This window comes from Gadus chalcogrammus, chromosome 22, assembly GCF_026213295.1.
Source record: "Gadus chalcogrammus isolate NIFS_2021 chromosome 22, NIFS_Gcha_1.0, whole genome shotgun sequence".
Taxonomy (NCBI): Eukaryota; Metazoa; Chordata; class Actinopteri; order Gadiformes; family Gadidae; genus Gadus; species Gadus chalcogrammus.
In genome coordinates, this window is record NC_079433.1 from 9722958 (window position 1) to 9747731 (window position 24774).

Sequence of the window (24774 nt, forward strand, 5' to 3'; positions counted from 1 at the left end):
TATATGCTTCATAACATCCTTTCTTTTCATTTAAGTTTGTATGTTCATTGATATCAATGGCAATTGTTTTCTACCTACCTACCTATGTATTAAGTCTAGTTCAAGGTATTTCAAGTTCACACTTAATGTCACTCATTAGAGTTAGGATGGTTTAGCCATTTCATCTGACTGATAGTATCTCTGTTGTTTCATAACGTATGCTTCATAACATCCTTTTTTTTTAATTTAAGTTTGTAAATATGTATTTTGATTTACCCATTGACATGTAGGCTAGACACATTAAATTTGTCAGTGATCAATTGGCTATAAAATTACATTGTGGTTGTTAACCTTAAAGGTACACTATATGTTTAGGAATAACATGTATTTTACTACTGTTCATATGATCTTTTAATGCTTGTTTAATTTATTCATGTTTATTCAGCAGGTCTTTCGGGGATTGAACTGTTTAAATGTATTCTTGAATGTTTGCTATCCTTTTGTAGTAAAAATGTTTCTTAAATACTTGCCTCCCTCTATTACAACTACTAAAACGTATACTAAAATGACCACTACTATACTGTTACTACAACTACTACAAATAATAATCATAAATAACTCATACAATAACCCAAAAAACTTAAAATAATTGGTTCTAAATTCTAACATAGATGTATTCATATTTGTCGTGAACTCAATATTTTGAATCAATTCGTTTCACATTCGATTTTTATAGGCGAAATAAGTTTACACATGCGCAACAGCGCCCCCTTTCAAACATATATGTTGACTGCATCCGGGGTCTGCTGTCAATTGCTTCCGTCGTACCCTGTTTCATAAATTCAGGGCACAGTAAAGGTAAGCGCCTATTTTACATTGGTAAATTCCCCAATTGGTGTTTTGGGAGGTGATTTATACCGATTTTTAGTCATGTTATTGCTTTATGTTATTGCTTGATGTCATTCTCTTTCATCAGTAGGCTTTTGTAGTGTTTTGCATTAAACAGGGCTCCTAGGTTACGTTAGCGTTAGCTCACTGAGCATGGAGGTCATAATAGTCGTCCGATCTGTATTATTGACCTTATAACCCTTATTAGGGCAATAATAGTACATTGACCGACACTGTAAAGGGACGTTCAATTTCTGATCTTAAATAACCATCAGGAACTCCGAGCTGCGTCAACAAAGAAAGACGTAACAACCTTTCTCGCAACACTTGCAGAACATAGCCTGTGTCGTTTTCAGCTACTGATAAGTGATGATTTTTGCAACGCTTGGGATGAGGTGACATTGGACGGATTTCAGTTTTTGTTTGTATGTTCTTCAAACTATCAGCATTACGACCTGTATTCGGACCTGTTTTAAAGGTGTTGTGATGTAAGGTCATCTGCCTGGTTACAAAAACAGCCTCGACCAACTATGCATGATGTAATTTCTTGTTCACTGATTTCTAGTCGAGATGCTGTCCCTGTCCCGAGCCGTGGTGAGTGGGGTGTCCCGCGCACCCGCTGCCATTAGTCAGGGTGGAGTGACTGTGATCACTCGATTTAATTCCACGGCGCAGGTGAGATTATGACAAAAATCCTCTGTTAAAGGCACCCAGTGCAACTTTCGAGGCTTAAAAATAAACATTCAATTTCTAGTCTTTTTTGCACGTAGTAAGTTTCAATAACTCCATACCATTACATACCGACATTCAAGCAGCAAAGATGAGACGTCGTTGTGTGGTGAGAACTGATAGAAAATCGATAACAACAACAATGCCGCCATTTTCTTTATTTTTTGTAACCTACAATAAATAGATGGAAAAATGGCTTCTCCCCACCGGCGATTGTTGTTGTTTACGATTTTCTATCAGTTCTCACCACACAGCGACGTCTCATCTTTGCTCCTTGAATGTCGATATGTAATGGTATGGAGTTATTGAAACTTACTACGTGTAAAAAAGACTAGAAATTGAATGTTTATTTTTCATTGAATGTTTACATAAAGTTGCACTGGGTGCCTTTAAAGTGTGCACGTGTGTGTTTGTCTGTTTTAAGCATTACTGTTCCTTTCTCTTTTATCTTTCAAGACCGCACCTAAGAAGACTACATTTGGTCCCCTGGCAGACCAGGACAGGATTTTTACAAATCTGTATGGTCGTCACGACTGGAGGTAACCCTTTTCTTCTGCCTTGTTATGCTGTTTTAACATCCATGTGTGAATAAAGCATTTTCTGCTGGGAATTCCAGTTGTTACTTAAATCCCAGTTTTGTTGCTGTTCCCTTGGTTTCAGGCTGAAGGGGGCCCAGAAGCGTGGAGACTGGTATAAGACCAAGGAGATCCTGCTCAAGGGGGTGGACTGGATCCTCAATGAGGTCAAGGGGTCTGGGCTGCGGGGGCGAGGTGGAGCTGGGTTCCCAACCGGCATGAAGTGGAGCTTCATGAATAAGCCTAGCGATGGAAGGTAAGCCAGCCAGACGCGCACACACAATACTTTTTTTCGGTTAACATCAACATCTGTAAGTCCCTTCTATCTATGCACCTCTTGTTGTCCATTTCTGCCATAAATTGTCAGATTGCCTGTTTTAAAAGCCAGGCGTCTCATAGGTTGATGTGATCACTTTAGCCCAAGAATACTTTTTACTTTTTTTACTTTAGTATATCCAGCCATTGCAGTTGATCAAAAATGTCTTTAATTGTTCCTGCATAGCTTTTGTTTCAATGAAGTTGCAAGTGAAGTCGCCCTTTGTGACTATGTATTTTTCCTTAATCCTTCCTGCTCTTATAAAATGCAATTTTCATTGATGTAATGTATCCCTTGCTCAGGCCCAAGTATCTGGTGGTCAACGCCGACGAGGGGGAACCGGGCACCTGCAAGGACAGGGAGATCATGCGCCACGACCCCCACAAGCTGGTGGAGGGCTGCCTGGTGGCAGGCCGCGCCATGGGGGCGCGCGCCGCCTACATCTACATCAGGGGAGAGTTCTACAACGAGTCGTCCAACCTGCAGGTGCGCTTGTCACCACCTTCTCACCAGAGATGCATGATTGGCGGGGCTCCCCGGTGGCTCACCAGGTAGAGCGCGTCCCATTAAGGCTTAGTCCTTACCGCAGCGACCCGGGTTAGATTCCTGCCCGCGGCCCTTTGCTGCATGTCCTCTCCTCTCATCTCCCATACCTTCCTTATCTCACTCCATCATAAAGCATAACAAATGCAAAAAATAAATCGTCAAAAGAAATGCATGATGGGGATGTGTGACCTGGAAGGACGGGTGGTGAACGATTGCGGATATTTGGGAATCGATTCCATGACCGATGCCACGTTTGGACATTTTTCCCAAATTAAACTCACACCCCAAAAAGATGACATGTTTTTATTTACGTGCTGGTATAGTAAATTAAGTAAGGTGAAAAGCATAGACCTGACCACGTAGAATATGATGAATTTATTCCTTTTATTTCAACTCTGAGATAGTCTCATACTTAATGCACACTAAGTGTCCTCCATGTAGAATTACAGTCAAAGCTTTTAGTCGGCGTGACGGCTGAGCTGCGGCTCTAGGCTGGTGAGTGGGAGCTCTGCATCTTACCGACCCTCTGCTGCTCTCCAGGTGGCCATCAACGAGGCTTACGCGGCGGGCTTCATCGGGAGAAACGCGTGCGGCTCCGGCTACGACTTTGACGTGTTTGTGATGCGTGGCGCCGGAGCGTACATCTGTGGAGAGGAGACGGCGCTCATAGAGTCCCTGGAGGGCAAGCAGGGGAAGCCCAGACTGAAGCCCCCGTTCCCCGCTGATGTCGGTGAGTGGCCTGATGTGTGTGTGTGTGTGTGTGTGTGTGTGTGTGTGTGTGTGTGTGTGTGTGTGTGTGTGTGTGTGTGTGTGTGTGTGTGTGTGTGTGTGTGTGTGTGTGTGTGTGTGTGTGTGTGTGTGTGTGTGTGTGTGTGTGTGTGTGTGTGTGTGTGTCTTTACCCATTCTGTATGCTTGTGGAGGCAGAATCCGTATTCTGTTTTCCCACCCGAAGAACCAAGATGACTGAAGGTGTATAAGGTAGGGGTGCAACGGATCACAAAACCCACGGATTGGATCGTGTCACGGTTTTTAAGTCACGGGTCGGATCTTTTTTCGGATCTTTTTTCGGATCAACAACAAAAAAGATAACAAGACAAATGTGACTTTAAAGCAAATCTTCAAATGTGTAAAAACAAAATAAAGTGAAAAATTAGGCAATAATCCGGTCCACATAAAATAAAAACTTATAAAAAATAATTTAAACAAAATAAAGTGCAATCTGGGGCATTATTCCTTCTTCTTTTTAACAATGATAGTTAATAAAATAAAAACTGTCCAAAGGAAGCACAGCAGACCTGGAATTACAACTTTAATTTCAGGATGTCTGCATTGCCTTGGAAGAGTTTAGAGTCTACAGGATGTCTGCAATGCATCCTCGTCTTCTTTTTTTCATCAAGTATGGTAGCGAAATACAGTTTCTGTCGTGTTTTTATTTGGCATTTTGTAAATCCATTGATTTCTGTAGGAATACCGGAATTGTCCTTTAAACATGCGCTGATCACGTGAACGCACAATTTTATTTTATTTTATTTATTTATTTTTATCAGCCGATCCGCGGATCACTTGCGTCCCGAACCGTGGGGGTGGATCCGTACGGATCACCGTTAACCTGTGAACCGTTGCACCACAAGTATAATGCCGCTTTTCCACCGCACATGTAGCTCGACTCGACACGACACGACTCGACACGACTCGACACGGTAGCAGTGCGGGTGCTTTTCCACCGCAAATAGTACCTCCGGGACGTGGGCGGGGTCGTCTGCGCGAAAGGGCTGTGACGTATTTTTGTACGCGACGCAAACAACACCTACGTAACCTACACATGGACAGAACCAACATAACAACAATGGAGAACATCGATGCGATGGTATTCGTGTTCGTATTATTAGCTGGCATGTTGAAGAAGTGGAATATGTTGGCTGCGGCGCTGCTATGGCTGTTACCAGCATGGTTGCCATGTCGCTCTCGTGACTTCGTCACACTCTGGCCAATCAGTGGCCGGCCGTCTGCCGACGTCACCTTTTAGCATCGGCTCAGCCGCTTGGAACCTAGAGCGAGGCGGTACTAGAAAAAGCAGCCACTTGAGGTACTAGATCGCGGTGGAAACGCAAAAAAGGCGAGCTGAGTCGGGTCGAGTCGTGTCGAGCTGGTACCATGCAGTGGAAAAGCGGCATAAGGCTAATTCTACCAATGATCATTTGTCATGAAAGTAGTTGACACATAATATTGCTGACGAGCTATGACAGTGCTGGTTTTGAGTTGTATCTTTATATCAACCTTACATAAAGGGTTTTAATTAATCCTTTGTTAATGATGGAACCATGATGTCAACCAAAGTTCCTAATCAAACGAAAGTTCTTCAAATACTTAATGACCCTTTAAACCTTCACGACAGGTGTTTTTGGTTGCCCGACTACCGTTGCCAATGTGGAGACCGTCGCCGTGGCGCCTACGATCTGCCGACGCGGGGGCTCGTGGTTCCTGGGCTTCGGCCGGGAGAGGAACTCGGGCACCAAGCTCTTCAACATCTCCGGCCACGTCAACACCCCCTGCACGGTGGAAGAGGAGATGTCCATCCCTCTCAAAGAACTCATCGAGCGACACGCAGGTCCAGCGCCGGTCCTTTTACAAAAACAATATAATTATTGATGATTTCTTTCTTTTACCCCTAGTCGCAAAAAAATCTGCCTCACGCACAAAGCTTTTCTGCCAGGAAGTGGCCCACAGTAGTTCGGCACATTGACGGAAACCTCCCGACCTGTTCCAAGCCTTTTAACTCACGTCTTTCACAGTTGTCACGGCGACGAGTTCCGTTATTATTTATGTGCTTTAACACGCCTCTCGCTCTCAGGTGGCGTGCGCGGCGGCTGGGACAACCTGCTGTGCGTGATCCCCGGCGGCTCGTCCACGCCCCTCATCCCCAAGAGTGTGTGCGAGGATGTCCTCATGGACTTTGATGGCCTCCTCCAGGCTCAGACGGGCCTGGGCACAGCCGCCATTATTGTCATGGATAAGTCTGTAAGTTCAGATTTGGGGGATGGGGCTTGAACCTACGCTTTCAAAACGTTTAAGTCAAGATATGAGCCAGGATCCCTCCATAGCACTACCATGTAACCCACTACCTAACTTTCCATCTAAAATAAATCTGTTTTGAGTTTGGTTTCCAGTGAGACGGTCCAGATAATAATAATAATAATAATAATAATACATTTAATTTAGAGGCGCCTTTCAAGACACCCAAGGTCACCTTACAGAGCATATAGTCATCATACATCGTTTAAAAAAAAACAAGAAATTGTGGAAAAAAATAAATTAATAAATAAACATAATAAATAATGTGCATAAGATGTGTCATCTTCACTTGATTTAAGTTTGGGATATCCGCTTGTCATTGCAGACGGACATCATCAGAGCCATTGCCCGCCTGATAGAGTTCTATAAGCATGAGAGCTGTGGTCAGTGCACACCATGCAGAGAGGGTAAGGAGTCAATGTCTTTAAACCCTAACTCTAGGTCTCTACACTTCCTGGTGGGGAAACTTAATCGTTATCTTTTTCAATAAAATGCATTGCTCTTTATGTACGCTGCTTTCCCTATGAGGGAGAATAGGGTTGTTGCAGTTGGTTGCCCATTATTATCAGAGAAGAACAGACTTGATAAGAATACATATTGAACTAAATATGTACCTATTTGATGTAGTTGTTTTGAATTACTTGTTTGTTGTGTTTTCAATGTAGAATAATCTGAAATCTTCTCACTATATTCATGCTTCTATTCATATATTCATCTGTTCATTTATTCAATGTGTTGTTGTTTTGGCGGTAGGAGTGGACTGGATGAACGACATGATGTGGCGCTTTGTGCGTGGTGATGCCAAGGCAGCAGAGATAGACATGATTTGGGAGATCAGCAAGCAGATTGAAGGGCACACCATCTGTGCACTGGGAGATGGTGCAGCCTGGCCCGTACAGGTAAGCATCGTATGGTTTGTTTCAGGCATGGGTGTGGATCGCTGTGGTTCTTCCATGCGGAGTCTGAGCTAGAAGAGCTGGGGTTTTATTTAAAGGTGCAGCAGGCAGGATTGGCATATTGAAGCTGGCTCCAGGCTAAAAAAAACCAACCTATTCCCTCTCTCTAAACCCTGCAAACCTGGAGGCTCACAAATGGTGTTAGTCTTACCGTGAGATTTCTCTGCACACACACTTAAGTCAATTTATATTGGTATAGTGTTCCATTTTTAAACCTCTCCAATGTTCCCCTTTCACCTTGTTAACATTTTTGTACTTTTGTTGTTTAAATCTTAACGTGACTCCTGATTTATTTTATAAATACAATGGCTGCAGAGAAAATGTGTAACGTTGAATGTTTTAGCTCCCTAGTTGAATCTGAAGAATCGACCACTTGAATAAAGCACAACTCCATTCTGCATCCGCTCCACAGGGACTCATCAGGCACTTCAGGCCTGTGATGGAGACCCGCATTGCAGAGTTCCAGCAGGCCAAGCAGGCTTCTGCTTAAGGACCCCCCCTCCGTCTTTCCTTGACCTACTGTTATCCAATCCTCCCAGATGCATTTCCTTTGCATTGACACATTATTTAAATTTTAAAACAATGGGGTGTTTGTCACTTCATGACTTTCCTGCCTTCATATGTTTGCCTTTTTTGAATTTGCCAATAAAGTTCTATGAACCATAACCCAACGGTGACATTTTAGTGTATATATGATTGTGTGATTACACATTAAATTGGAAATTCAACATGCCTTTTCTGTGATTAATTATCAATCTTGCTCTCTTTTGTGAAGAGTTGTTAAGCAAATGTTCCTGGAAATGTTTATTTTAATTCAATATATTAGGGCATTATAAGATCACTTGTTTGTTTTTTGACGCAAAGTCAAGCAATATTCAACAGGAAACCTAAGGTGGCAAAAGGGGTCGAATATGCAATATGCAAGAAGCAATATGAAAGCGTTGTGTTGTAAAGCGCTCCCTCTTGTTGAGCAGGCTGGTACTGTTTCTCGGGGCATCCTGGTCACGTGACTGGAGAACACAGTCGCCATTACCCTACTTGCTGTATTTTGGTCTGGCTTTATGAGACTACCATTACCCCTACTCCCTGGTAAGATTGGGTTTTAAACGCTAACAACCACATTCGGATATTTACGTAGGTAACTAGTTTACCTTGCATGACGTCTTGCTTCATTCCCAGATTCTGCGACACATTTTCCTTCTATATGTATCGATCCTCTATTTCCTTTGTACGTATATATATAATTCTCAGATTCTCAAATTCCCAGATTCTGCGACACATTTTCCTTCTATATGTATCGATCCTCTATATTTCCTTTGTACGTATATATATAATTCTCGTCGGTCCTAAAACACTTTGCATATGCGGCTTTTAAAATTTCATGCATGTACAGGAGCTAAGTTTGACCGCAATGATGGTTATTTCTGCCCTTTAAAATAAATCGATGCTCATTGCACATGTTTGTTTACGACTGTTACAGCAGGCCTTCCTCCGTAGTCTGTCCAACTTTACGTTAAATCTGTTACGTCTTTAGAAAATACCATGCATACTGTCATTCTTTGTTATTCTTCCAACTGACAGTTTCTTCCCTCCACCGTGTTGATATCAACTCTTTGGAGAGGTTGAAAGCCAAAGGGGTTCTTGTTGGGATAACCTCGAGGGAGGGTCTCCCTAGTCGGCCGCACTGTAAGATGAACGGGAACCAAATAGGTACTTATATGTTCCTTAACTCTTATTTACTCTTTAGGGGTATCTCATACTATGTCCTTTCGGTTCCAGCATTAGATGATCAGATGTATGAAATGAAAAACGGGGACATTTGTAGTTTAGCTCCCCATATCGGATGGGGAGGGAATGTGGACGCATTCACATTTTTCTTATTATCATGATTGATGTAACGTGAGTACTTTCCAAAAGGATTCGGCAGTATTCAATAATAAATTGACCAAGATTAAATAAATGCGTGGTCTAGTATCCCCGCCTCCAGCAACATGATTGGTCGACTCGAAACAAAAATGAAGCGAAAATTTGGGTGAAACACAGATTTGAGCTCGTCTGCCATATGCCTTTAGATATTAATCTAAAGTATGATTTGTGAGACTTCGTACAATGCGCCAACCGCACCTAATACAAACAGTGCAGCACCGACACATGGTATAATCAGGGGAAAATATCTCACTCAATCATAAACACAAAAACCTGTCAAGCCAGCAAGCTGTGGTTCTCTGGCTTGTGGTGGTCCCAAAACAATCACATTTTTGTTCTGCCAAATTACCCTGGGTGCCAATTTTATGTTTATCCAAAATGATTCAACAGTCAGCTGTGTAACTGAGAGTCCTCTTGCATTTCAGATAAAGAGCGTCATGAGTGTCTGGAATGCTTCATCATATTTGCCAACGAGCGGTCAATGCTTAGGCACAACAGAAAATTCCATGGGGAGGAGTACATGCAACTTCTCCAAAAGGTGAGTTTCCCCCAAAAGATGAGTTAAGCCTAAAAAATATAAATATCCTAATACGGCATACATAAAACATTCTAGTCGATATTTATTACCCTGCATTCCTTAAGTTTACTATACTCTAAATATCTATTCAATTGCTATCTCTGCTCTGTGTCTTTTGCTGCTCATGCAACAAAAAAAAAAAAATCAAAAATGTGTTCATAATGGTCAGCGACAATTTATTTTTCTGCAGAACAATACAGTGTTCCTGTGCTACAAGTGTAACCACAGCTTTCAGACGTCGGCGAAGCTCCGTCAACACAGTCTCTCCCATGGCACAGACGACAAGCCCTTCTGCTGCGAAATCTGTCGAGAAGGCTACTCAAAATTGGATGAGGTGATTACACAGGAGGGACGCTCAATGCTAGTCACTTTATTTAGATTGTTCTCTATAAATAGTTCATAAAGGGTGGCATTGGCCCGCGAGATATAGCAGCTCATCTGGGGACCTGAAGGTAGCCAGCTCCCCCTAGCAAAGTATAGAGGTGTAGGTGCAAGACACCCAACCCTAACTGCTCCCGACGAGCTGGCTGTTTCCTTGCATGGCTGACACCATGCTGTCACATCTTGCTTGTGTACGTTTCTCACTGCTGATCTTTGTTCTCCTACAGTTGCTGGCACATCGGCGGGAGGTGTGCCCAAAGCGGAAGTTTCACTGCAAGATCTGTAGGATGAATTTCCAGAACCTAGACTCCCTCGAGACGCACAAGTCCATACATCTCCCAAGGAGGCGTGGACGCCCGGCCAAGAAGAAGGAAACTGAGTGGGGGACCACAGACGAGGAGACCATGTCCCCCGAGAAGGAGGATGAAGAGGAGGAGGAGGAGGAGGAGGAGGAGGAGGAGGAGGAGCTAGACGGCAGAGCAGAGGACAAGACAGCATCGTGGTCCCAACCGTTGTGGACACCAGACGAAGAGACCATGGTGCTGGAGGAGGTGGAGCTATACGGCCGAGGAGAGGACCGGAGAGCACTGTTGTACCGAACGTTGTGGACCGCAGACACGAAGAGCACTCTGCCCGATGAGAAGAAGGAGCTAGACGGCAGAGCAGAGGACCAGAGAGCATCGGGGTCCCAAGACACGAAGACCCCGGTGCCTGATAAGGAGGCACTGGGACGGGCCTCTGAGAGCCAGCAACCAGGATACAACATCCCATGCTCTGTGGATTACTGTGACCTCACCTTCCCTTCAATGGAAGCCCTGAGGGTGCACAAGAAGGACGATCACAGGCCCCAGCCGGCCACCGAGTCGACGACCCAGACCATTGTGCCCAAGGAGGAGGAGAAGCAGGAAGCTGATGGCAGAGCAGAGGACCAGAGGGCATTGAGGGCCCAGACGTCCAGTCCACAGGGGAGTGCCTTTGAGAGCCAGCTCCCCACAAAACGCGGCCAGCTCACCATGGAACATGGCTGCCCAGCTAAGAGAAGGGCCACCGTGCCGGGGACTGCAGACATGAAGTCCACGGTGCCCAAGGAGGAAGAGGAGGAGGAAGAAGTAGACGACAGATCAGACGCCCAGAGAGCGTTGAGGGCCCATATGTCCAGCCCGCAGGGACAGGCCTCTGAGAGCCAGCAGCAAGGGTACAACATCCCATGCCCTGTGGATAATTGTGAGCTCACCTTCCCTTCAATGGAAGCTCTGAGGGTGCACAAGAAGGACGTTCACAGGCCCCAGCCGGCCACCGAGTCGACGACCCCAGAAAATGAGACCATTGTGCCCAAGGAGGAGGAGAAGCAGGAAGCAGAGGGCAGAGCAGAGGACCAGAGGGCATTGAGGGCCCAGACGTCCAGTCCACAGGGGAGTGCCTTTGAGAGCCAGCTCCCCACAAAACGCGGCCAGCTCACCATGGAACATGGCTGCCCAGCTAAGAGAATGGCCACCGTGCCGGGGACTGCAGACATGAAGACCACGGTGCCCAAGGAGGAAGAGGAGGAGGAAGAAGTAGACGACAGATCAGACGCCCAGAGAGCATTGAGGGCTCATATGTCCAGCCCGCAGGGACAGGCCTATGAGAGCCAGCAGCAAGGGTACACCATCCCATGCCCTGTGGATAATTGTGAGCTCACCTTCCCTTCTGTGGCAGCTCTGAGGGTGCACAAGAAGGACGTTCACAGGCCCCAGCCTGCGCCAGAACTTGCTCCGCTACTCCTTCCCTAGCTGTGGCAAGAACTGTGGTTAGAGAAACAAAGTCACTGCTCACCAGTAGAGGCCACTGAAGTCAATGACTGAATATAAACATCATAATACAGAGGGGAGGGGGGAAAAGGGCCATTACCGGGTTCCAGTGAACATGCATTCTTCACTGGAACACAGTTTTGTTCAGATACAAAATTCATGGAATTTTCCAAATTTGCAAAGCCAATTTCTGCTTCAACAAAGACCATTTCCTCTAAGGACTTGTGTTTTGCAGTGTGTACTGTAGAAAAACGCATGAAGATTATGGGATTGTATGGTGTCACCTAGTCCTATCCAATAACAATGTATATGGTTATGATACATTTACTCAATACCATACTTAAGTTTTCATTTACTTATAAATAAAGCTATAGTGATGTACAATTTATTACAATGTCCATATTTTCCTGTAATCAGGCCTTGTTTTACCTACACATACCTAGGTATTTGGAGCATTTCGTTTTTTAATATATATTTTTTATGGTGGGAAAACCATGGATTATATAACTCAGCTGGTCATCCTTAATTAAAATTACCCAATGATTGTATTATTGTGGTTCGCCATATTATTGTTATGACCAATTGTTACATTTAACAAAAACTGTTCATTCAATTTTCTTGGTTTTGAATAAATCCTATTGTTTACATTTGTAGATGGTGGTTTGAGAACAAAAAGCAACAGTACCTTACTTAATTCATCCATATAATGCACCGTGTTTCTACGGTTATGTTTTTTAATCTCAGAAATGTTACGTCGAAGTATATCACTGATGAAAAGAAAAATCCGACAAAATGTAGACAGCTAGTGGTTGGACGTCGGCCTCTGGTTGGCCCCATACGCTGTGCGGTTCTGAGAGACTCGCTTTCCCATAATGCAATTAAACTTCCTTCCTAGCTCGCGCTTTTCGTCCAGCTTTCCATCTTGCCTCTGCTCTACATCACGGCACAGCCAGCGCTCTGTACTGGTGGTGATTGTTGTTGTAGAGAATAATGGCGGCATCGGGAGGCGGATTATCATCTCCCACTAATGTCACAGTCCTAAACAACCAGGGCCAGGCACGGGCTCGCTTCCCTGGTCGGCCGTGGTCAACTCGAAATCGGCTTCGGTTCGAGAAACGTCCCCAACGCGGAAGGTTGGGTTCTGACTGTGGAGATGTGACCCTCGGAGGGCCGAGGCCCATAAACATCGGACTCACTTTGAGCGAGGATCCTTCGCTACTGCGCCTACTCGGTGTAACTGAGAAGTATGGGCGCCAGAAAGATGCGGGATTTGAGTCGAGCGGGAGTGAAGAGGTGAATGAGCTATTGTTACTCGGTCAGCTACAAAGTGTGCAGATACCCAATAGTGATCATGATCTCTTATTTATATTTTTGAACAATATGGGACGGATATTGACGTTTCGCTGCTAGCCCTTCTGCACAGCAGGGGAAGTGAGCGAACACACAGTGGGTAGTAGTAAGCTAGATGCTACCAGGGTATGCCCCAAGATAGACTGGCTGACCAGTTATCTAACAACACTACTGATCTATACTTAAAAATGATGTGCACATTTTTTGTGTATACCAAACTGAACCAGAGTCGTTGTGAGCTAAGGCTAATCCCCCACCGTCTTGCGTGCTTTGGGCGGAACAATTGGCGGTAGTGATATATGGTAAACCACGAATACAAGTTTGTCATGTCGTTTGCTCGTCGTATAATGTGCAACCCCTTCACAAATACAAAGTGGTGTGGATTGCGTCAAAGCCAAAACACAGTCCTTATACATAGACACCGTTTTTAACACGTTGCACCTGTCAGCTGAATGCCCTGTTTGGAATACACTGATGGTTTAGATTGGCAAAAATGTGTGCATGGTACGTTTGAGGTTGAGTATATCTGTGCATGTTTACTTTGTGTAATTTTTCAATGTTGAGGATATTGATATGGCATGCCATATATTGTTTATATCCTATTTTGATTGATATCTGCATCGCTAAATAGACAGGCTATTTCAAATCCCTTCTCGTTATTCTATGAACCCACCAACATGTCAACAGCTTGTTTACAAAGTGTGTCTAGTGAACGTTGGAGCAAGAACAATCAGCCTAAACATAAACGAGCAATATTCCAGTATTTTTTAAGACCGTCAGAATGGGTCTATGATTTCCATAGTGTTTGATAAACTTGTTAATTGGATGGAGCCATTTCCAAAAGCACTTGGATCGACCGAAAATACACAGTCGCTGTACAGTTTAAAGTAACTCTAAATCTACAATTTCAAAGGAAATTCAGTGGGTTATATCAATATGAAGAATGTTCTGCATTCTAAAAAAGCATATTATAGCCATATTTTATGTTTCCTGTAAAAAGGAAGTCGATTTAATAGTTGGCTGGTAAGGCCACCATAACCTTACCAGCCATCTGAACCTTTAATGTGGTTGAACCTGCCTATGGCTGGCCAAGAAAGACAACCAGAGAAACCATATACGTCGTCAATAAAGTAGACTACTCAATGAAAGTGCATGGACTCACTGATGCATTCTATTTGGATTTGACTGAGATGCAGCCCTCTTAATTCCTCCCCTCCAGTATGCCTCTCGTTGGTTACTGGTTTTCATCAAGTTCTCTCAGGGGTTTGTACTTAAACCAGTGTGCCCCCTTTTAATGCAAATATCGACTTCTGAAAAATGCTAGTCGGAAGTTGTTTTGTTGTCGACTTTTTTAACATGTATTTTTCTTCAACATATGAGGACTTTGAGATGCATTTGTGGGTGCATATAGTTGTTCTTTATTTTCCTGTGTTATCATGGGATAAGTTGGTTTTATCAGTGGTGTGTAAAATATATGGAACAATAAATTTGGCACAATCCAATCAAATCTTTTTCATACAATCCACTACTGGATTGTGTTTCTTGAACACGCTGTTTCTTGAAGACAACGGATATATGATGCTCTGCTGCAGACCATATGAATCTGAAGTGTTTAGTTGAAACATTCAGAGCCATGCAGGAGTCATGATTGAGGTTTGTATTTGTGGTTCAGTATAATTTCAAGTGTTGAAGATGCTGATGCTTTGTATACGACTATTATTACACAAACTTAAACACGTGTACAAAAGAAGGTCATGACAGTTGTATTATGATGTTTCTTTCTATCGTAGCCATGGCGACCCAAGCACATGGTTAACACGTATGTACCCGGTTAACTCATGATCGGCGGTTGTTACCAGATCCCTGCGAGGCAGTCAAAGGCAGACACGGCTCTGTTTAGCTAGCATCCCACTGCAAAGCTGAATGAATGAATCAATACTATTTTCTTTTTTTTAAAGGAGGAAGATTTCACTGGATTTGGGACACAAACAGTTTGTTCCCATCAGCTTCCGGGAAGCTCTCCTCTGTCATCACCTACCCAGGCTAAGCCTCCTCCGGCCCCCGACCTGTCCCCACAATCCAAGCCGCTGATTGGAAAAATTGTGCCGCGGAGCCCCAAACCCACTCTGATTGGAAAAATTGTACAGAGGCCTCGTAAAGAAGGCCGTGGTGATACAGTCAGAGTACCCGGTTCTCGGATATCCATTAAGCTGCCTGCCAAGCAGGTAACCCCAAGTCCGGGAACCGAAAGTACCGGAAGACAGTCCTCAGGCTCCACACAGACAAAAGTGGCCCCGGGGTTGCAGCGCAAAGCGGCCACAAAAGAGCACACTACTCAGGGTTCTACCTCAGCCGCTGGCACCAAACAGGATAAGCTTGTGTGTACCCTGACAGTTGTCAAGGGCAAAGGGAGAGGCTCCAGGCTGAAAGGGGCCGGTAAGGGCTCAAAGCACGCCCAGGCAGACCAAAGCTCTGGGAAGGGGACCAAGGGGTCTCGGCACCAGCAAAATGAGTCTGAAGGAGCGTCGCAATCCCAAGCTCCTACCAAGAGACGGCAGAAGAAGAAGGTGGAGTTGGACATCGGGGCTTCCCCTGAGGGTGAAGCCCTTAGTGGACAGGTGGCGCCAACGCTCTCCCAGGGGATCGCCGAAGATTCCCCCAAGAAAAAGCCAGTGTTCAGAAAAGTTAAAAAATCGCTGTTCGGGCGACGACAACAGCAGCATAGCAAACCCGCTCAGAAATTGGGCGGCATTAAAATCCGACGCGTGTTTCACACCTACGTCCCTGAGCCTGTTCCAGCTGCTCTGAAACAGGAAGGGGAGGCCGAGCCGCCGCAGGGTCTGAGCTCCAGTAACTCCGCCGCACCTGTCGTCAGCGCTAGGTCTTCCAGGGTCATTAAAGCCCCCAAAAGATTCCTGGATGAGGAGGACGCCGTCCCTAAGAGATCCCTGCTCAAATCGGGGTCCACGTTGGAAGCTGGCGGCTCTGCGCAGAGTCCAAACTCCAGCCACCTGGAGGTGTACAAGAACCTCAAGAAGCTGACGTCCAAACTGGCCGAGAAGAAGAAGGGCCCTTCAGGCGCCAAAGGGGAGGACCTGTGTGCAGGCTCCGGCTCGACCCCTCCGGTCCGGAAGAGACGCAGGTCCAAGATAAAGATGGAGGAGGTGGACACGCCAGGGGTTGTGAGGAAGCTCGCTGTGTTGCTGAACATCAAAGCCAGCGCCGTGCACGCCCAGGTGCCCTTGAGCGAGCCAGTAGTGGAAGGAGCACTGGATACAGATGCTCAAAGTAAGAACAATCCCATTTCCTTTTCTGCTGTCATGGTCAAATGTGTATTTTCAGAAACACTAGCCCGCTTAACAACAGCGACACCTATTTGTGATTATTGGAAGTAGGCCTGCTCTGATACTTTGGAAACCGTGTGGATTTGGTAACTTCTAGGTTGTATTAAAGCTCTGCTGTAACCAAGTCGAACTCGGAACGAAAACCGCCGGCGTGATATTGTTTTTTTGCGATATTAAACTTGTAGGTTTTATCCACTTGAACCACTTAAGAAAACGAATCAGTTTATTAAAAACTAGTTTCTGCAGCTTTGGTGTCCACCTTCTACGTTTACAAGCAGAGAAAGACACGCACTTTGAATTGACTCTTACTTTTTCTTTTTTTCGTATATTTGCATGTTCGGATATTTGCTTGGAAACCTTATGCTTGAAATGATGTATTCAGACCAGCTTTAATGTAATGTTGGAAGCACTGCAGGACTGACCTGAGTCAGTTAACCATCCCATGTACTGTTTGAAGCACTGCAGGACTGACCTGAGTCAGTTTACCATCCCGTGTTCTGTTTGAAGCACTGGGGGACTGACCTGAGTCTGTTAACTGTCCCATGCAGTGTTTGAAGTATTGCTGGGATAAATGATTATTTTTTAAACGATTAATCTAGCGATTATTTTTTCGATGCATCGATTAATCTAACGATTCATTATTTCAGTTCGATTTAGATTCGATTAGATTATCGATTATCTCCCCATTAATTGACTAATAGCAATTTATACATGTTGATTTACATATCTGAATGAAAAAAATATGAATTTCTTAACATTTCAATACATGTTTATTGCCTTTTAAATTCCAAACTAAAAGTGCAAAGTAATGCATTCTTAGAATTCTACGGTGCTCGGTCATCTGCAGCTGCTACCGGGTGGCGCCTCTTCAGGTGCTGGTGCATTGCCGTGGTGCTAGAATGGAAAGTCATCTCCATTTTTGCAAAGACGACATATCACGGAATCGTTTCCTTTTACATTAAAGAATTCCCATACTTTAGAGGAACGAGTGCGTGGCGCCTTGCACTTATGAAAGTCTGAGGAGCCGCTCGCGTTGCTACTACGCTCTGGCGCCGCCCATCTTTTTTTTTTTTTTTCCTTCTTTTTTTTTGAATGGATGCACATTTTTCGCGTCGACGTCATCGATTACGTCGACGCATCGTCCCAGCATTAGTTTGAAGCACTGGAGGACTGACCTGAGTGTGTTGACCGTCCCATGCAGTGTTGGAAGGCTACCTCGAGGCTCAGGACAGTGGAGATGTAGCAGAGGCCAGTGGCCAGAGCCAGCGGATGAGCCTCACGGGAGCCAATAGGAGGATGCTTCACCTTTTGAAACGAGCCAAGGTCCAGCTCATCAAGATAGACCAGCAGAAGCAGCTGAAGATGGCCCAGGTAATATTCTCTTATCAACCTGGAAAGTATCGTCAAGGAAAACCTTCAGTCATGTGTTTTAATATTCACAGACTTGGAATACAGCAAATTTGTGAACTGTATTGTTATTGTTTAATACAGATTAACAATCTGCATTCCATCTACTCAAACCAAGCTCAAAAGTTTCCTCAGGTAGTTGAGGTTAGTAAGGCAAGGACAGGCAACTTTATTTATACACTTTTCAAACACAAAGCAGACTCAAAGTGCTTCACATATAAACATTGTCATACAATACAATTAAATCAAATTAACTAATAGAAAATAAAACGTATGCACATTTTTTGTAAAATACCGTACATAGAAAATAAAGGCAAAGTTTAAAAAGCATTTTAGAAAGTGCAATGTGTTTTAAGATCAGATCAACATTCTCTCTGGTACTCCAACCCGGCCTAAAGGAACTTGGTCCTTTCTCTGGGACTCCAACCCAGATTCTTGGACTCCAACCCGGATTCTAGGACTCTAACCCAGACAGAACTTGGGTCTCAAACCCTTATCCTTTCTCAGATCATGTATCTCTCTCTTTCTTTTTTTTTTCCAGCAGAAAGCTAAAGCAAGCATAAAAGTCCTCTGTAAAGTAACACATTGCTAGAGTCTAAGGTTTTGGTTCCCCTTTGTCTAATGCATAGTTGGGGTCAAGAGAATCAGGAATGGTGGCAAGTGGTAGGCGGAGAAGGAGGAGAGCGCAGAAATCCAACGATGAAGGCAACAATCAGGTAATTTTAGAAAGGTTTTTCGCAAAAATGACATCCATGTTGAGAATTTCTATTTGGCGTTTATACTTAGGGTTGGGTATCGTTTGGGTTTTATCCGATACTGGTGCCTACTCTACTTTTCAAACTGTTCCGGTGCTAAAACGGTTCTCGAACCGGTACCTAAAAAAACGAAACCGCACAATATGGTTGCCGCGGTATACGGTGTTACCGGTGTTGAGGCAAACACCAGCAACACCGAGTTATTATACATTTTTTCAAGTAATAAAAAAAAAAATCGGAATAATATAATTTTAACTAAGAAAATAAAAAATTGTAAAATAGGCCAGAGTTCTGCTCTGTGCGGAAGAGAATTGGCGCGGTTCCTTACAAGACCGGTAAACAAACCCTGCGGAGCCCAATCCCTACGAGAGCTCCCCGCGCTACGGCCATCCGGAGGCGCACAGAGCTTTTGGCCGTGATATTATGTATACAATTATATTATACTATTATATATAGAACGTTATAAGACGCTGTCACCGAGAATTGGCGCGCTACCAGACGCTGTCACCGAGTGTGAGAGGAGAGTTGACGGAGAAGATGGCGGTTGACATCGTTTCAAAGTTTATACCGTTTATACTCTGTAATACCGGTGTTGACACAAGTGTATTACTCGTGTGAAAATGTCCACACCGCGCCAACCCTACCGCACACTCTTGCATAAATGCACGACTTGTTATGAGTTTCACATTAAGCAGAAAGTCAGCGGACACTGAGTTGAATGGCAACGGTGTTTGCTAGCCTACTTGATATGCAAGATTTACGGTTGGCATTAAATTACTCGACTTACCCGAAGAGGCTGCTGTGAGTGCTGAGACTGTTACGGTAAATATCTTTTTAAAAAATAATTACAAATAATATTAATTACTCGCTGAAAGCAGGCAGGCACGCATCACGGCGCAACATTACTGCCAAAGTCATACTAAGTAATATAACGCAGGTGCGCAAGGCAGCCACAGGAGACGCCAACATTGTTTTCAACCGCTCGGTACCGCGCTGTATTAATTCCCAAGTTTTGAAAAGAAAAGTATTTGAAGCGAATAACGACTCTGTTTTTGATTTCTTTATTTGGTTTTGAACAGAAAGTTTTGGATACATGCATCGGCTTTGAGTTTGTTTGTTTGTTAATTTAAAATTACATTCGCTCGAAACACACACACACACACACACACACACACACACACACACACACACACACACACACACACACACACACACACACACACACACACACACACACACACACACACACACACACACACACACACACACACACACACACACGGTCATTCACGGTCACCCACTACAACCTGCCGATCTTCAATCAAAACAACATCAAGTAAGCGATGCCACAGCGCGTTGACAAGTCCGTCCCGAGTCTCGAGGCGCCCATAGGCATTATGGATTATATGTTTGAAAGCCGTGACACACTCTTTTACCAGTTGGCCTAAAATACCACGACTCGCAGTCATGGACCTATAAAGAAAGTCGTAGTCGTACCATGTGTGTTTAGCGCGACATTGAAAAGGGTCCCGTCTGAAACAGTGTCGCTGCGTTAAGAACGTTGTGTAATCAAATACACCGGCATGGCGGTATATAAAAAAAATCATATTCTAACGAAAATACACACCGTTATTCAGTGTGAACCGGTATAGGGCCCAGCACTAACGCAAGTTGACGCCGCAACACCTTGGGGGCGGGGCAGGGGGTGTTAAAACACGTCAGGCACCGTTATGAGGAACCGAAATGTGCATTCTTATTTCGATCTCGTTTCAGGGTTAGTTAGTGCTCAACCCTGTTTATACTGCATTCTGTGGGATCCTGGTTGCATGTATCTTAGGGCTGTCAACGAATATTCGAAGTTCGAATATTCGTTCGAAATGCATCCAAAAACGCGAATTCGAACGTGAAAATTAATATTCGAATGTGAAAAAACACTCCCGCGGTACAAGCGCCTCTATCTGCTTTGTGAATGAGCCTCTGTCTGTTCGCGATGTCCCTCATAATATTCGAATGTGAAAAAACACTCCCGCGGTACAAGTGTAACAGACTAGTATTGTGAAGAGCGAATGTATTTTATCCCCTCAGGGTTTCCGTACTTGGATATAGGTATTCCAGCTCTCACGCTGTGACTGGGTGACTTCTGATAGGTACTAAGTCAAGTCAAGATAGTACTAAGTAAACAAGACTATTTTCCCTTCCACGCTTGTGTCATTCTTGTCATATAAATATCGAAGTGCCAACGCTCGGTTACACAAGCGCCTATCTGCTTTGTGAGTGAGCCTCTGTCTGTTCGCGATGTCCCTCATAATATTCGAATGTGAAAAAACACTCCCGCGGTACAAGCGCCTAACTGCTTTGTGAATGAGCCTCCGTCTGTTCGCGATGTCCCTCGTTTTAAAGTAAGGAAATGCCCAGCAGGAAGCCGCCGCCCTATATATAGGATATATATATATCCCACTAATTTGAACCATGGTTTTGTCGCATTATTGACATATTGACGGCAACTGCGTAAAATAGGCAACCAGATATTCGAATAGTTCGAATTCGTGATTTTTTTCCAAACGAACATTCGAATGTCATTTTTGAGCAATTTTGACAGCCCTAATGTATCTACAGTCACGGTTTCACCACAGCCCTCTCTTTACTCCGAAATGATTTGGAACACTGAATATCTTAAGAATAAAACCTATCCCTCAAAGTTCATTGCATTTAATATTCTGTTGCCTGTGTTAACCCCCCTCATCATAGTCTGTATGAACTTGTGAAGGCTTATTCTCTGCTGCCAGTTCTCACATCACCTGCGTCTGGCTGTGTTCCCCCCCTGCAGGAGCAGCCACTCGGGGGCCCCAGGATAAAGCACGTGTGCCGGGCAGCCGCGGTGGCCCTTGGCCAGCCCCGGGCCATGGTGCCGGACGACATTCCCCGACTCAGTGCCCTGCCGCTCCACGAGAGGGAGGGCATCGCGCTGTTGCCCGTCGCAAAACGTAGGCCAACACCGCCCCTTTCCTCCCCCAGAAATGTGTGTTGAATGTCTTACTTTGCACATTCATCGGTCGTTTCTCGCTCACTCCCTTATCTGTCTGCCCGGGGTGTCTCTCTGACTCTGTCTCTCTCTCTTCCCCCCCACCACCTCCGTGTAGTCGAGGAGGGCGGGGACGAGGACGGCTCCGGCCAGGAGTGCGCTCAGTGGGAGCCCCCGGCGAGCCGAGTCCAGAGGCGGTGGAAAAGGGGCCGCATCCGCTCCCGCCGCTGCGGGGTGTGCAGGGGCTGCCGGGTGCAGAAGGACTGCGGCACCTGCACCAACTGCCTGGACAAGCCCAAGTTCGGGGGGCCCAACACCAAGAAGCAGTGTTGCACGTGAGTGCACATTCCCGGGTTGGGGAGGGGCTGACCTTTTGAGCATAGGTTAAAGGTCAGTGGCCCTACCAAGTGAGACCCAGACCCCTGGCACGGTGTGGTCAACCGCAAAGCGTTTGGTTTGGGTGAAGCCTCTCAGGATGGGACACTTCCACTTGGCTTTATACTGCTATCTTATGCCTTTCATTTGGAGCATAATCTATCATAAATATACACCACAAACATCCTACTCTTTTCGAAAGAGTAGGATGTATAGATTGGATTAAGTCATTTCACATTTTCCTCAAAAGTATTTCCGTTCCACATAGACTTGCTCAATTGCTTTTAAGAGGATGAATAGCGCCCATCTCCTTAATCGTAGGTATGCACTACATATTTTCCAGAAAAAATAAAGAAAAAGATGCAAAACTATGCTCAAAATAACCTGCGTTTCTCTGCCACCAGACACAAGAAGTGTGAACGGATCGAGAAGGGGAAAGAAGGCCGTATCATGAGACCGTTTAAACGTACGTATACGGATGTAATGTAAACGTCTATCACATCTTTCTTCTTCCACCCTGATCCCCACGATAAAACAAAAAGGTGAAACAGTATCCAAGCAACGGATTAAATCATTCCACATTTCCGAATGAAATCACCACGGGACTCTCTTCCCCCAGTTCACAGGAGGCGGTCGTCGTCTGCCGCATCGAGCGCCGAGAGGGCGGAGTCGGGGGACAGACTCCCTGCGGACGCCGTCCCCCTCGGCGACAGGAGACACTCGCGACGCAACATCAAGCATCGCTCCTACAGCAACCTGCTGAGGTCCGAGTCTGACGACGAGTCCGAGGCGGAGGAGCGGACGGTCAAGCCCGCGCACGCCATCAAGCTCGCTCACGCCGCCAAGCTGGCGCGCGCCGCCAAGCTAGCTCACGCCGCCAAGCTATCCCGAGGCGCCAAACCAGGCCGCGCCACCAAGCTAGCTCAAGCCACCAAGCTAGCTCACGCTGCCAAGCTAGCCCGAGGCAACAAGCTAGCTTCCGCTGTCCCTAGCAAACAGGGTAGATCTGTTTTTTTTATTCGTGTGACGCCGTCTTTGTTTGTATTATTTGTTTTATTATGATAAAATGTTCATTCCTTACTAATGTAAGAGCCAATTTTTATATTCAAGTTGTTTGATAAATGGTGCTCTGTTGAATGCAATACTCAGTGTACGTAAAAAAACGTACATTAGCGGTTTCATAATCGATAATATACCGCTTTACATTTTCATAAAATACTTTCCCAGATCGCACAATTCAAGTTAACCCAAATCCCACCAGAGTAACTCCTCCAGAGTCTCCCTCAGTCACCCATGAGTACTATAGCAACCTGATTGTGGAGCGGTGTTCTAACGTCCTGAATGGCGTCTCCTGTGTCCAGGCTTCCCCTCCTCCAAGGACGGCAGAACGGCCCTCTGTGACCTCCCCAGCGAGGCAGGCAGGCACCGGCGGCCCGGCCCCAAGAGATCTGCGGGCCGGTACCGAGCTCTGAAGGTAAACCCGCCCGCAGCAGCGACGCCTGATCACCTTCTCTCAGGCTTGTTATTTGTAGTGGTCACGAGGTGGGGGTGGGGTTCTGAAGCGCCGACGGCTCTGGCAGGTGGATGTTAATTTGTGCCTTAACATCCACCTTTTTTTTGGTAACTACTAGGGCTGGGTATTGCCAGGTACCTCACGATGCTTCCATATCGATTCAATATTTCGTGCAGATGACAAAAATACCTAAATATTATTTAGATTTAATCATTTCAAAATGAGCTAACCATTTCATTGTGCTTTTACTAGCAAAAAGGGAATACACCATTGTATAGTATTGTTCCTGAGCTAAACTTGCAGCATAAATCGTCACATGGACAAATTTAAAAGGGCATGTACATTTACATTTTCTCGTATTTGAGGCGTGGTTTATGATTGCCCGTAGCCGTTTATTGGGCGCTACGAATGTCTATGATATGAGTCTGTACGTAGCTCATAGCCAGTATGTAGAGCGACAGAAATTTGATGAGGAAGAAGCATGGACCCATCAAAGAAGACGATGGGTGTGTCGTATAGACGTCGTCATCGTCTTGCCGTCCCTCCCCGTTCTGTGGTTGGTTCCCTAACTCAGGCGAAAATCGGATCCATGGAATCCAGGCCGCCTAGCAGCGCGAAATGAAATCGCGAGCAAGGCAGCATGGCTATAGCCAGGCTAGCATTCTGTCTTAAAGCGTGCTTTAACAAATATTGCTGCTATATCAATTGACATCAGCGCCTTACTAATGCATGATTCAACCCTGCTTCCATGCTCTAACACCAAGCAATATAGTTACTTCATGCATAACGCTGTCACTTCTATTCAATTGTTTATCTTAATCTCGTTTGAAAACAGCCAGTGAGAGACTGGTTGTTTCACCTTTCATCCTCGACTGCTCTTCAGTGTGCCGACCTCAATATTAATGAATCTGTTGAACACAAGTTTATAGGCATTTTAAATTTAATTAAGGCATACTTTTTAATTTAGTACATGGCTTTTTGACATTTGTTGCGGCCAGTCATTGTGTCTTTATTGCTTCAGGAAACCAGTTGCATGTATGGAAGTCCACAATCTGTAATCTTTTATGATTGTTTTAATCAACCTCAACGAAGGCCCATATTATGCATTTATCCATTAATATAGCCTTTTTATTTTTTCAGATGGTGTTCTAATTTAGAAAAACACTTTTTTTTAGGAATCAATAAACCAAGACCAAACATGGTCTTAATTAAGGCCTGCATCTTATTTGCTCCAAATAAGATTATTTTCTAATACTTTCTTATACGTATTTT

The 24774-nt window shown here is 44.9% G+C and overlaps 3 protein-coding genes across 6 annotated transcripts in view; all 3 read left to right on the forward strand.

The window, feature by feature from the left end:
- The first annotated feature begins 746 nt into the window (after positions 1–746).
- On the forward strand, positions 747–7790 carry ndufv1 (NADH:ubiquinone oxidoreductase core subunit V1). 2 transcript variants are annotated; one of them, XM_056582273.1, is made up of 11 exons: positions 747–837; positions 1433–1542; positions 2053–2135; positions 2257–2427; positions 2790–2973; positions 3574–3763; positions 5430–5642; positions 5886–6052; positions 6432–6513; positions 6860–7005; positions 7475–7790. In XM_056582273.1, exons 2-11 carry the CDS (start codon positions 1438–1440, stop codon positions 7550–7552), a joined length of 1419 nt encoding a protein of 472 aa, XP_056438248.1. In that variant the 5' UTR covers positions 747–837; positions 1433–1437; the 3' UTR covers positions 7553–7790. The 2 variants fall into 2 exon arrangements, with proteins under 2 accessions (XP_056438248.1, XP_056438249.1); XM_056582274.1 differs by lacking the exon at positions 747–837 and adding an exon at positions 849–1292.
- A 109-nt stretch (positions 7791–7899) lies between these two features.
- Positions 7900–12381, forward strand: LOC130375380 (cilia- and flagella-associated protein 251-like). Of its 3 annotated transcripts, none has more exons than XM_056582268.1 (5): positions 7900–8151; positions 8644–8772; positions 9414–9526; positions 9756–9899; positions 10174–12381. In XM_056582268.1, exons 1-5 carry the CDS (start codon positions 8124–8126, stop codon positions 11716–11718), a joined length of 1959 nt encoding a protein of 652 aa, XP_056438243.1. In that variant the 5' UTR covers positions 7900–8123; the 3' UTR covers positions 11719–12381. The 3 variants fall into 3 exon arrangements, with proteins under 3 accessions (XP_056438243.1, XP_056438245.1, XP_056438244.1); XM_056582270.1 differs by having other exon boundaries at positions 8682–8772; XM_056582269.1 differs by lacking the exon at positions 7900–8151 and having other exon boundaries at positions 8158–8772.
- A 61-nt stretch (positions 12382–12442) lies between these two features.
- kmt2ba (lysine (K)-specific methyltransferase 2Ba) overlaps positions 12443–24774 on the forward strand; it is a 30940-nt gene continuing 18608 nt past the window's right edge. The window contains exons 1-9 of the mRNA XM_056583472.1: positions 12443–13029; positions 15045–16374; positions 17632–17801; positions 18467–18553; positions 21420–21576; positions 21733–21949; positions 22394–22455; positions 22609–22989; positions 23351–23463. Coding sequence (XP_056439447.1) covers positions 12727–13029; positions 15045–16374; positions 17632–17801; positions 18467–18553; positions 21420–21576; positions 21733–21949; positions 22394–22455; positions 22609–22989; positions 23351–23463 — 2820 coding nt within the window. The 5' untranslated portion in view covers positions 12443–12726. The remainder of the gene's footprint in view (positions 13030–15044; positions 16375–17631; positions 17802–18466; positions 18554–21419; positions 21577–21732; positions 21950–22393; positions 22456–22608; positions 22990–23350; positions 23464–24774) is intronic.